Genomic DNA, 12717 nt, shown 5'->3' on the forward strand with positions numbered 1-12717 from the left:
GGCCTCTTCAACCAACGTCAACTACACCCTGCAGGCTGTTCCTTCCATCCTGCCGCTCCATCAGTGGTCCCGGTCCGTGGCCACGTCGTGTCCAAGTTACAGCAGCTACGCTTCTTCAGTGCCGTACTCTGCAGCCTACTGTCCAACAGGTACGAAAGAAATTTCTGCGCTTGCTTTTCAAGAAGATACTGAAAAGTGATACCTTTAAATGTTTTTCTACAATGCTCTTGTCATGTGTATATGCTTAAACCCCATGGGTTCTGGTAGCAGCTTTCTCCTGTGAAACCCCAGGGAGGTGTGAGGCCTCGTAAATGGGTTGTTCCGACCTGTTTGCCGTCTCCTGTTATACTGGTAACGTTTCCTTCTGATGAACGTGGGACTAAATGGGATTTTGTCAAGGGTTTCTCTGAGTGTGATTGCAGATTTTAAAGGTTACCTGTCCTGCAGAGAATACCTTTGCTTTTAAATTATCTCTGCGTGCCACCCAAAAATAGGGCCTGCAGAATACTGCCTCCTCTACAAAGTTACTTTTTAGATTAAAATCCCTGAATTTCCGTGTGAGTGTGTGTATGAACAGGTCGTCTCTTCCTACGTGGAGCCACTTTCTGCTTTTCTGTGTTGGGATGAGAAAGTCAAGCAGCCAAGTCAAAAAGGGGATATTAGCTACAAAAGACTGTGATTATGAAGTTTCTGTGTGTGTGTATCCATTGTACAGGTTATGTTTTTAATATATGTACACTTATGTTAGAATAAACATTTTTAAAGGCGAGGAAATCAGTCTTAAGATGACTTGGGAGGTAATAACACGTTTCTGTGCATGTACCGAACCGTTTAATCCAAGGGAGCGCTAGAACTGTGCATACCAACCCCAAGTTCTGGGAGTCTGCTAACTGTGCTTGAATCCTTGCAGCTGCCCTGCCGTCTTCCTCGCCCCCAGCCTACACTGCTCCTCTGACCGGCTGTGCTGGTGCTGCACCTTCCCTGGGCACCCACTGCAGCTTCTGCCGGGTGAGTGCAGCGCACTGCGGTGGGGCGAGAGCGGAAGAGACTGAATGGACTGGGGGTTCGGGGGCTTGTGGAGTGAAGGGTGTCGGCTGGAAAACTGATCCTCTTGAGAAAGTGAGAGTAACGTGGTTTACAATTATCTGTTTCAAAGAGCGGCTGAGCGTTAAACGAGTAGTTCTGTAATTCAAGTTAGCAGCGTAGTGGGATTTTTGTGGGCTTTTTTTTTTCCGTTTTTCCTTTTTTTTTTTTTAAGCCAGCAGCCCTGCTGTTTGATTGTTGCTCTTAGCATTTTTATTGAACTGTGAGTATTTCCTCGTGGAACTGAAGCAAGAAGAAAAACTTTCCTGAGCTTCAAAGCAGTCCTAAGTCGTTTGCTTTTATGTCTCAGAAGAATGATGATCAGCCGTGTTATTGGAGAATGGAATTGAACCTGAACGACTTCTGAATGATTGCCCAAGCACTCAAGCCACCCTGTTTTAGTCCTAGAAGTCCTCAAAAAGGGGTGGTTGTGCTTTACCTCCTGAGCACACTATGCTAATCTTCTACGTGGAATGCTCAGCTTCCCTGTCAGCACTTTTGCTACATTAGACCGTTTTTCCTCTGGAGCTCCAATGAGCAGCAAACTATTAGTGTTTTGAGTCCTGACTTCTTGCTCTTCTACCGCTTCCTTGCAGCCTCCCTCCCATCCTTGTCTCTCGTATCTTTTCTAGATAAACTAGAAGGATTTGAGTTGTATCTTTGTGGGGGCACTTTCTCCTCTTGGAAGTGCGTACGAGATCCTACAGTGCACCCAAGAAGATGATCTGTGTTGTAACCGGTTCGAGCTGAGGTCCTCTGAGAAGAGGCAGAAGTTGTTGCAGTGTGGGTGGGTGGGTTGGTCGGTCTGGTTTTGGCAGGGATGATCTCCTCCCTGGACTGGTGACTTGGTAACCCAGCTCTTACTTGAAGTCCTGGCTACTTCAGACAGGAAACAAGCAGTGCAACCAAAGTGAAACACTGGTTAGGATCTTAAAAAATACAACTGAAAGCCTTACCGAGCCAACCCCCATCCTGTCCCTGCGATTGTTTGATACCCGCGTTCGCTGGATTTTGTTTCTCCCAGATCCCACCAGGGCAGTTCCCTTATGCAGCGGACCTTCTGCCCTCTGACTGGCCATATGACCCAGAGGATGAAAACAAGAATTCAGCAGACGATTTTGAAGGGATTCCCGTGATTCGGCTTGATGAGCTGTGTCCATCATCCCAAGCTGAAACGGCGCCCAAGGAAGCCGCAGAGAGCCAGTCTGGCAGCGGAACCCCGCTGCTGCTTGAGACCGAGAGCTGGGACGACGTTTACTCCAGTGAGGACTCTCTCGGTCAAGAATTTTCGGACACATCAAGTGCCACCCACGACAGTGTGTCCACTGAAAGTGCTGCTGGTGACGTGGCACAAGAAGCTGTGACCCCCCAGGAAGCCTGTGAAGAACTGAGAGAACAACCAGCTCAGTCCTCCGTCGTGGTTGCTCAGGAGGGACCGTGCAGTCCAGAGCAGGTGAGGGGTGCAGGGAGGTACAACTCGCACATAGCACTTTGAAAAGGCTTTTTTTTTCCTTAGGAGAAGGAAACGTTGCAGGCTTTGAACAATCCCTTATCTTTGGGACATGGATTGGTAGGATATTTGCAGAGGAGATGAATGCTGTAGAGCAGGTGATGGTGAGAACATCTTTCTGTCTAGAGGTAAAGTCCCAAGTGCTTCACTTTGGGCCTTTGTTGCCGCAGTGGAACAGAAACGTAACTCGGTGGTTTGGCTTTTTTTTTTTCTTAAGCCTACGGATTTTTGACGCATGGTCATGGAAATAGAGCAGTTCAGTAAATGGCTGCCTGCAAAATCCCTGGGGAGCAGCAGCAGAGGGCTCCACAAAGCAAGCGACAGGTTATGATTTAACGTCTCAACCACTGGATGGGGTGGGGTGGGACTCCCACCCAGAAGTGTGAGGCTCGCCCGTGTAGTTTTGCATCACCCAGCTCTGGCGAGTTGTTTGAGCTGGATGTGTCATCGCTCCACACGTGTTGGTAACAAGGAGCGCCCCTGGGTTTCTTGTAGCTTGTTTCTCAGAGCTGGTTTGGTAACTGAGGGCAAAGCTCAGCCGGTGAGGATGTTGTGCCCTCGCTTTGTACAGTGGTTTTCCGATTTCATCTTTTGCTTAATATGCCAGTTTGTGAGAGCTCGAGGTTCAATTTGGCAGCCGTAACTCCGAGTGAAAAGAACTTACACCATCTAGGCAGTGTTCAGCCCTTGTTAGGTGTCCTTTTGGAGTGGAGGAGAATCGTTATTTTGTCCCTAAAGTGATTACAAGAAAATAGGGGGTGGTCTTTGGGTTTATTCCTTTTTTTTCTTTGGTTGGTTTTCAGGAGAATACTAGTGTGAAATGTGAATCCAGTACTCCAGGGGCAGAGGAGAGACAATTCACTTCAGGAACTGCCCCTGCAAACGCATCCGTGGAAGAGACAGATTCACCTGTAAAACCTCGGTGCAGGAAAAGACGACACAGTTCGGACGAGGATTCTCCTGGTAAGGAGAGCTTTGACTTTTCTTTTTTTTTGAGAGACTGGAGACAGCTACTCTGAAACCAACTATTGCAGAAAGGGGAGGTCAGAATAGTTTAGTTCTTGTGTGCAGTGCAAGTACTTCACTGGGCCTTCAGTTAAAATACCGTACTTGCGCAGTCTCTTAGTGTACTCTGCCACACGCTTCCGCAGATGGGCTTATGCTAATTACTCTTAGGTAGAAAAGGGTATAAATTCTATCAGTAAATAAACCCTGAAGTTATTGAACTCTCAGCAGCATCTTATACACTGTTTTATTGCCGTACACGGGATCATGCGTTCTGCCAAAAGGACGCGGACGCCTTGTCTTGTAGCCGAGACTTTCTCAGGACTTGCTTATCTTGCAGCTGCAGCTCTTCTTGCTTCTGTCTGTTCTCTCACGGGCAGACTGGAATCCTCGCAAGGTCGAAGCTGTCCTGTTCAGGGGCCTCAGTCCAGCTGAGAACCCCCCCCATCTCCCACGGGGACAAGGACTAACATTTACTGCGTGTTCCCTTTTCTCGCCAGCCCCGCTGGAAGAGGCAGCCTGCAAGCAGGGGCGCTTTGTGGAGGAAGAAACAAGAGAGTGAGAAGCGGGTGACAACTACGTGAAAACGTGCAGCAGCTGCCGCCTGGCTTCCTTGTCAGCCTCCAGCCGCGGTGCTTCGCACACCACGAGGACTTTGGATCGTTTCAACGCTTTCTGTTTAAAAAATAAAAACACCAAAAAACCTCTTAATTTTGGAATTTTGTATTAACTTGGTAGGATATTAGCTGCTCTCTTTTAATGGGGAGTTCTTCTGTTTTCCTCGTTTTCATTCGGTTCCGGCGGTCTCTGTAATGATATTTGTTATTTTAGTTGAATCAGGCCGTCAGAGTAACTTTTAAAACTTTTAAAATGTGTTTGCCTTCGTGTTCATAGTAGATCGTGGGTCTGTAACAGCTCTGGGTTTGTGTGGGTGGGAATCTACCGTTTGAAGGATGGGGGGGCACATTCTCTATTTGTGGGGTTGGGGAAATGTAGTAGGGTGGCACCACTGCAATAAATGGAGTTTTTAAACTGAAAAGAGCGTTGCAGCCTGATTTTCTCCTCTTTGTTTTCGGTTACAAAGGGTAGGAGTCACGGTTGAAAAGGACCGCTTTGTGTTTTGGGAGTTCTTGCTGACGCTTTTACCCACTACCACAACAACATTAATCATAATAATAATAATATCTATTCGATATTCATGGAGTTGGTACCGATACCAAGAGCCATCCCCCGTGGGCAGGTCTGAGGAGGGTGGAGAAGTTCTCCATCGGCGCCGCTGGCTGAGTTCTGCGGCCCCAATGCCCGGGACCCGCCGGGTGGCCCGTGGTGTCACAACGGCCCCTCGCCAGCCCGTCGCTCTCCTGAGCCCCCCCTTTCCAGCAGCGCCCGGGGAAGAGCGGCAGCGAGCGGCCGGGGGTTCCCACGCGTCGTGGTCGCTAGAATTTCCGAGCCGCCCGCGGGCGGCCCTGCTCCATCGCCCACCTGTTGCCCGCGGTCACAGGCCTGCCCTGCGGCACCCCTCGCCTCCCGGGGCTGGCCGAGGAGACCCCCCCGGCGGCATTCGGGGCACCTCTGCCGCCAGCCCGCCCCGCTGCCCACCACCAAGGCTGCTCCCACGGGCCGCTGAGCCCGCACCGGTGGGAGCCGAGGAGGGGACCTGTGAGGGCATTTGGTCTGCTGACGAGGCAGAGTACTTTACACGCTTGTGATCTCCCAGGTTTTCAGCTAATGGTTTGTCATCTCGGTCCGAGGGATTCGAGTAATGACCCTTTCCTGCACTCTGACATGCCAGCCTCTGGTTTTGTAAACCCCAAGAGTGCAAGCAAAGCTGGCATCATCTGCAGACCCTCTACTTAACTTGGACGCTGCTTCTTTTCCATACTGGGAACAACCAGTATGGCTGTGGGAAGAGTAGGCACCTTGCTTCAGATTCTCCCCTGCCTTCTACCTTGCAGTCGCTGCCAGACATGGAAGAGCGACCGTTGGGCTGGCAGAAGAACCTGGATTTGCTCCTGTTCTGCACAAGTTGGAATGACTGCAAGCAATGAGGAAGCCAGAAACTAGGTACTCCTGGCCCTTCCGTTCAGGCCATTAGTCCAAACTGCTTTTAGCTCTTGTGCGTTTCAGCGTCACAATGTGCTGCCCAAAAACTCTAAAATCAGTTGGATACCATTGTGACGAACCAAATGCAGGCAGCGCGTCACAAGCCTGGGACGTGCCCCGTGGCGCCTGGGGGCGGGGCTTCGCTGGCGTGGTGGCCTTTGCAGCGCGAGCGCCCCCTACGTCAGTTTGTTGACTCGCCACCGGCGGCATCGCCATGGAGGAGGCGCCGCTGCCCTCCGCCGTCGGGGCCGGGAACTTCCCGGCCAAGCTGTGGTGGCTGGTGAACAGCCCGCGGTTCCGCTCCATCCGCTGGGACGCCAGCGGCGAGGCGGTGCTCATCGACCAGCAGCTCTTCGAGGCCGAGGTGCTGGGCGCCCGGCCGGCCGGCCGTGGGGCGGCGAGCAGAGCTGCTGGCATCTTCCAGACGAGGAACTTCAGCAGCTTCATCCGGCAGCTCAATCTCTATGGCTTCCGCAAGGTGCCGCCAGCACCGGCGGACAGTGTGCCGAGGCTGGAGCAAGGAGCAGGGGCTGGTGACGATGGCGGCAGCTGCGCCCGGCCCCTCCACCACTTCTCCAGCCCCTACTTTCGCCGCGGCTTCCCCGAGCTCCTCATCCGCCTGAAGCGCCTGACGCGCACCAACAGGGCGAGGATGGCAGCCGGCCTGGAGGTGCCCAGCCACCCGCCCGGCCGTGGCCATGGGGTGCCCGGCTTGCCGCCGCGTGCAAGCCCACCGCTGCTGCCGTCGACGCTCGGCCAGGACCCCAGACCCGGTGAGCCGAGGCGGGCCCTGCGGGGCCGTGGTGGGGTGGAGAAGCGCTGGGTTCAGCACGGGCTGTGAAACTGGGCGCTCCCCTGAGGGAGGAGGGCTGCCTGTCCTTGCCGGTGGCCGCTCGGTTCACCCAGGGTAGGCAAACGGGTGTTCTTCGCGCAGGTAGATCTGCTGCCAGTGAGCACGGGTAGCGTGGTTCATGTGTGATTCCGTCTGCCTGTCCACTACAGGACGGTCCCCGTGGTGCGCTACACCAAGAACACCCTCACCCCATCTCCGTGGGGCTGGCACAGCTCTGCCAGATGAACGTTCCTCCTCCTTGCGCTGAAGGACAGTCTGATTTTTCTTGCCTTAGACAACCTCTTTTGCAGATTTTTTATATGTGTCTTAAACAAACCTGGTTTACAGTGCAAGTGTTATATATTAGCCCAAATACCAGCCTGCTCTGCAGTACAGCCTGCTCCAGGGAGGCAAAAGCCCTGTGAAGGTGGAGCGGTGACCCTCCCTCAGAGCTAGGAGGTTGAAACGGTGTCCTCCCTTCAGAACCTTTAGTTGGGGTGATCAATAAAGGGGGGCTTCAGCTGGAATGGGTCCTCCTATTGCCCTTCATCGCCTGTGAAAACCCTTCCTTAACACTCATTTTGCTTTATTTTGTACCCGCTGCAGGACTGGTGACCACAGCACAGCTGAGTCACCATTATGACGTCAGCGTCCATCCTGACTACTGTGTATGGACCTCGTCTCACAACCGAGGCACTTTACCATCAGTGAGTTTCCACCAGACCCCAGTGCCTTGCAGAACACGGCAGGGTTCTCCTGCGTTGCCTCCAGTGTGTGAGGCTTCCCCAGCTTTTCCTGCTAAAGGATCTGCCCTTCTGTGACCCCAACAGGCCTCTTCAACCAACGTCAACTACACCCTGCAGGCTGTTCCTTCCATCCTGCCGCTCCATCAGTGGTCCCGGTCCGTGGCCACGTCGTGTCCAAGTTACAGCAGCTACGCTTCTTCAGTGCCGTACTCTGCAGCCTACTGTCCAACAGGTACGAAAGAAATTTCTGCGCTTGCTTTTCAAGAAGATACTGAAAAGTGATACCTTTAAATGTTTTTCTACAATGCTCTTGTCATGTGTATATGCTTAAACCCCATGGGTTCTGGTAGCAGCTTTCTCCTGTGAAACCCCAGGGAGGTGTGAGGCCTCGTAAATGGGTTGTTCCGACCTGTTTGCCGTCTCCTGTTATACTGGTAACGTTTCCTTCTGATGAACGTGGGACTAAATGGGATTTTGTCAAGGGTTTCTCTGAGTGTGATTGCAGATTTTAAAGGTTACCTGTCCTGCAGAGAATACCTTTGCTTTTAAATTATCTCTGCGTGCCACCCAAAAATAGGGCCTGCAGAATACTGCCTCCTCTACAAAGTTACTTTTTAGATTAAAATCCCTGAATTTCCGTGTGAGTGTGTGTATGAACAGGTCGTCTCTTCCTACGTGGAGCCACTTTCTGCTTTTCTGTGTTGGGATGAGAAAGTCAAGCAGCCAAGTCAAAAAGGGGATATTAGCTACAAAAGACTGTGATTATGAAGTTTCTGTGTGTGTGTATCCATTGTACAGGTTATGTTTTTAATATATGTACACTTATGTTAGAATAAACATTTTTAAAGGCGAGGAAATCAGTCTTAAGATGACTTGGGAGGTAATAACACGTTTCTGTGCATGTACCGAACCGTTTAATCCAAGGGAGCGCTAGAACTGTGCATACCAACCCCAAGTTCTGGGAGTCTGCTAACTGTGCTTGAATCCTTGCAGCTGCCCTGCCGTCTTCCTCGCCCCCAGCCTACACTGCTCCTCTGACCGGCTGTGCTGGTGCTGCACCTTCCCTGGGCACCCACTGCAGCTTCTGCCAGGTGAGTGCAGCGCAATGTGGTGGGGCGAGAGCGGAGAAGACTGAATGGACTGGGGGTTCGGGGGCTTGTGGAGTGAAGGGTGTCGGCTGGAAAACTGATCCTCTTGAGAAAGTGAGAGTAACGTGGTTTACAATTATCTGTTTCAAAGAGCGGCTGAGCGTTAAACGAGTAGTTCTGTAATTCAAGTTAGCAGCGTAGTGGGATTTTTGTGGGCTTTTTTTTTTCCGTTTTTCCTTTTTTTTTTTTTAAGCCAGCAGCCCTGCTGTTTGATTGTTGCTCTTAGCATTTTTATTGAACTGTGAGTATTTCCTCGTGGAACTGAAGCAAGAAGAAAAACTTTCCTGAGCTTCAAAGCAGTCCTAAGTCGTTTGCTTTTATGTCTCAGAAGAATGATGATCAGCCGTGTTATTGGAGAATGGAATTGAACCTGAACGACTTCTGAATGATTGCCCAAGCACTCAAGCCACCCTGTTTTAGTCCTAGAAGTCCTCAAAAAGGGGTGGTTGTGCTTTACCTCCTGAGCACACTATGCTAATCTTCTACGTGGAATGCTCAGCTTCCCTGTCAGCACTTTTGCTACATTAGACCGTTTTTCCTCTGGAGCTCCAATGAGCAGCAAACTATTAGTGTTTTGAGTCCTGACTTCTTGCTCTTCTACCGCTTCCTTGCAGCCTCCCTCCCATCCTTGTCTCTCGTATCTTTTCTAGATAAACTAGAAGGATTTGAGTTGTATCTTTGTGGGGGCACTTTCTCCTCTTGGAAGTGCGTACGAGATCCTACAGTGCACCCAAGAAGATGATCTGTGTTGTAACCGGTTCGAGCTGAGGTCCTCTGAGAAGAGGCAGAAGTTGTTGCAGTGTGGGTGGGTGGGTTGGTCGGTCTGGTTTTGGCAGGGATGATCTCCTCCCTGGACTGTTGACTTGGTAACCCAGCTCTTACTTGAAGTCCTGGCTACTTCAGACAGGAAACAAGCAGTGCAACCAAAGTGAAACACTGGTTAGGATCTTAAAAAATACAACTGAAAGCCTTACCGAGCCAACCCCCATCCTGTCCCTGCGATTGTTTGATACCCGCGTTCGCTGGATTTTGTTTCTCCCAGAGCCCACCAGGGCAGTTCCCTTATGCAGCGGACCTTCTGCCCTCTGACTGGCCATATGACCCAGAGGATGAAAACAAGAATTCAGCAGACGATTTTGAAGGGATTCCCGTGATTCGGCTTGATGAGCTGTGTCCATCATCCCAAGCTGAAACGGCGCCCAAGGAAGCCGCAGAGAGCCAGTCTGGCAGCGGAACCCCGCTGCTGCTTGAGACCGAGAGCTGGGACGACGTTTACTCCAGTGAGGACTCTCTCGGTCAAGAATTTTCGGACACATCAAGTGCCACCGACGACAGTGTGTCCACTGAAAGTGCTGCTGGTGACGTGGCACAAGAAGCTGTGACCCCCCAGGAAGCCTGTGAAGAACTGAGAGAACAACCAGCTCAGTCCTCCGTCGCGGTTGCTCAGGAGGGACCGTGCAGTCCAGAGCAGGTGAGGGGTGCAGGGAGGTACAACTCGCACATAGCACTTTGAAAAGGCTTTTTTTTTCCTTAGGAGAAGGAAACGTTGCAGGCTTTGAACAATCCCTTATCTTTGGGACATGGATTGGTAGGATATTTGCAGAGGAGATGAATGCTGTAGAGCAGGTGATGGTGAGAACATCTTTCTGTCTAGAGGTAAAGTCCCAAGTGCTTCACTTTGGGCCTTTGTTGCCGCAGTGGAACAGAAACGTAACTTGGTGGTTTGGCTTTTTTTTTTTCTTAAGCCTATGGATTTTTGCCAGATGGTCATGGAAATAGAGCAGTTCAGTAAATGGCTGCCTGCAAAATCCCTGGGGAGCAGCAGCAGAGGGCTCCACAAAGCAAGCGACAGGTTATGATTTAACGTCTCAACCACTGGATGGGGTGGGGTGGGACTCCCACCCAGAAGTGTGAGGCTCGCCCGTGTAGTTTTGCATCACCCAGCTCTGGCGAGTTGTTTGAGCTGGATGTGTCATCGCTCCACACGTGTTGGTAACAAGGAGCGCCCCTGGGTTTCTTGTAGCTTGTTTCTCAGAGCTGGTTTGGTAACTGAGGGCAAAGCTCAGCCGGTGAGGATGTTGTGCCCTCGCTTTGTACAGTGGTTTTCCGATTTCATCTTTTGCTTAATATGCCAGTTTGTGAGAGCTCGAGGTTCAATTTGGCAGCCGTAACTCCGAGTGAAAAGAACTTACACCATCTAGGCAGTGTTCAGCCCTTGTTAGGTGTCCTTTTGGAGTGGAGGAGAATCGTTATTTTGTCCCTAAAGTGATTACAAGAAAATAGGGGGTGGTCTTTGGGTTTATTCCTTTTTTTTCTTTGCTTGGTTTTCAGGAGAATACTAGTGTGAAATGTGAATCCAGTACTCCAGGGGCAGAGGAGAGACAATTCACTTCAGGAACTGCCCCTGCAAACGCATCCGTGGAAGAGACAGATTCACCTGTAAAACCTCGGTGCAGGAAAAGACGACACAGTTCGGACGAGGATTGTCCTGGTAAGGAGAGCTTTGACTTTTCTTTTTTTTTTGAGAGACTGGAGACAGCTACTCTGAAACCAACTATTGCAGAAAGGGGAGGTCAGAATAGTTTAGTTCTTGTGTGCAGTGCAAGTACTTCACTGGGCCTTCAGTTAAAATACCGTACTTGCGCAGTCTCTTAGTGTACTCTGCCACACGCTTCCGCAGATGGGCTTATGCTAATTACTCTTAGGTAGAAAAGGGTATAAATTCTATCAGTAAATAAACCCTGAAGTTATTGAACTCTCAGCGGCATCTTATACACTGTTTTATTGCCGTACACGGGATCATGCGTTCTGCCAAAAGGACGCGGTCGCCTTGTCTTGTAGCCGAGACTTTCTCAGGACTTGCTTATCTTGCAGCTGCAGCTCTTCTTGCTTCTGTCTGTTCTCTCACGGGCAGACTGGAATCCTCGCAAGGTCGAAGCTGTCCTGTTCAGGGGCCTCAGTCCAGCTGAGAACCCCCCCCATCTCCCACGGGGACAAGGACTAACATTTACTGCGTGTTCCCTTTTCTCGCCAGCCCCGCTGGAAGAGGCAGCCTGCAAGCAGGGGCGCTTTGTGGAGGAAGAAACAAGAGAGTGAGAAGCGGGTGACGAGTACGTGAAAACGTGCAGCAGCTGCCGCCTGGCTTCCTTGTCAGCCTCCAGCCGCGGTGCTTCGCACACCACGAGGACTTTGGATCGTTTCAACGCTTTCTGTTTAAAAAATAAAAACACCAAAAAACCTCTTAATTTTGGAATTTTGTATTAACTTGGTAGGATATTAGCTGCTCTCTTTTAATGGGGAGTTCTTCTGTTTTCCTCGTTTTCATTCGGTTCCGGCGGTCTCTGTAATGATATTTGTTATTTTAGTTGAATCAGGCCGTCAGAGTAACTTTTAAAACTTTTAAAATGTGTTTGCCTTCGTGTTCATAGTAGATCGTGGGTCTGTAATAGCTCTGGGTTTGTGTGGGTGGGAATCTACCGTTTGAAGGATGGGGGGGCACATTCTCTATTTGTGGGGTTGGGGAAATGTAGTAGGGTGGCACCACTGCAATAAATGGAGTTTTTAAACTGAAAAGAGTGTTGCAGCCTGATTTTCTCCTCTTTGTTTTCGGTTACAAAGGGTAGGAGTCACGGTTGAAAAGGACCGCTTTGTGTTTTGGGAGTTCTTGCTGACGCTTTTACCCACTACCACAACAACATTAATCATAATAATAATAATATCAATTCGATATTCATGGAGTTGGTACCGATACCAAGAGCCATCCCCCGTGGGCAGGTCTGAGGAGGGTGGAGAAGTTCTCCATCGGCGCCGCTGGCTGAGTTCTGCGGCCCCAATGCCCGGGACCCGCCGGGTGGCCCGTGGTGTCACAACGGCCCCTCGCCAGCCCGTCGCTCTCCTGAGCCCCCCCTTTCCAGCAGCGCCCGGGGAAGAGCGGCAGCGAGCGGCCGGGGGTTCCCACGCGTCGTGGTCGCTAGAATTTCCGAGCCGCCCGCGGGCGGCCCTGCTCCATCGCCCACCTGTTGCCCGCGGTCACAGGCCTGCCCTGCGGCACCCCTCGCCTCCCGGGGCTGGCCGAGGAGACCCCCCCGGCGGCATTTGGGGCACCTCTGCCGCCAGCCCGCCCCGCTGCCCACCACCAAGGCTGCTCCCACGGGCCGCAGAGCCCGCACCGGTGGGAGCCGAGGAGGGGACCTGTGAGGGCATTTGGTCTGCTGACGAGGCAGAGTACTTTACACGCTTGTGATCTCCCAGGTTTTCAGCTAATGGTTTGTCATCTCGGTCCGAGGGATT

At 51.4% G+C, this 12717-nt stretch overlaps 1 protein-coding gene across 1 annotated transcript; it reads left to right on the forward strand.

Annotated features, from left to right (window-relative positions):
* Window positions 1-5915: 5915 nt before the first annotated feature.
* On the forward strand, window positions 5916-9940 carry LOC147414188 (heat shock factor protein 5-like). Its single transcript, XM_086475109.1, has 7 exons — window positions 5916-6065; window positions 6180-6474; window positions 7155-7240; window positions 7364-7511; window positions 8361-8370; window positions 8956-9064; window positions 9470-9940. The coding sequence occupies exons 1-7, from the start codon at window positions 5916-5918 to the stop codon at window positions 9938-9940; spliced, it is 1269 nt and encodes a 422-aa protein (XP_086331235.1).
* Window positions 9941-12717: the final 2777 nt, after the last annotated feature.

The sequence above is a fragment of the Leptosomus discolor genome, chromosome 18 (genome assembly GCF_034619465.1).
Source record: "Leptosomus discolor isolate bLepDis1 chromosome 18, bLepDis1.hap2, whole genome shotgun sequence".
Taxonomy (NCBI): Eukaryota; Metazoa; Chordata; class Aves; order Leptosomiformes; family Leptosomidae; genus Leptosomus; species Leptosomus discolor.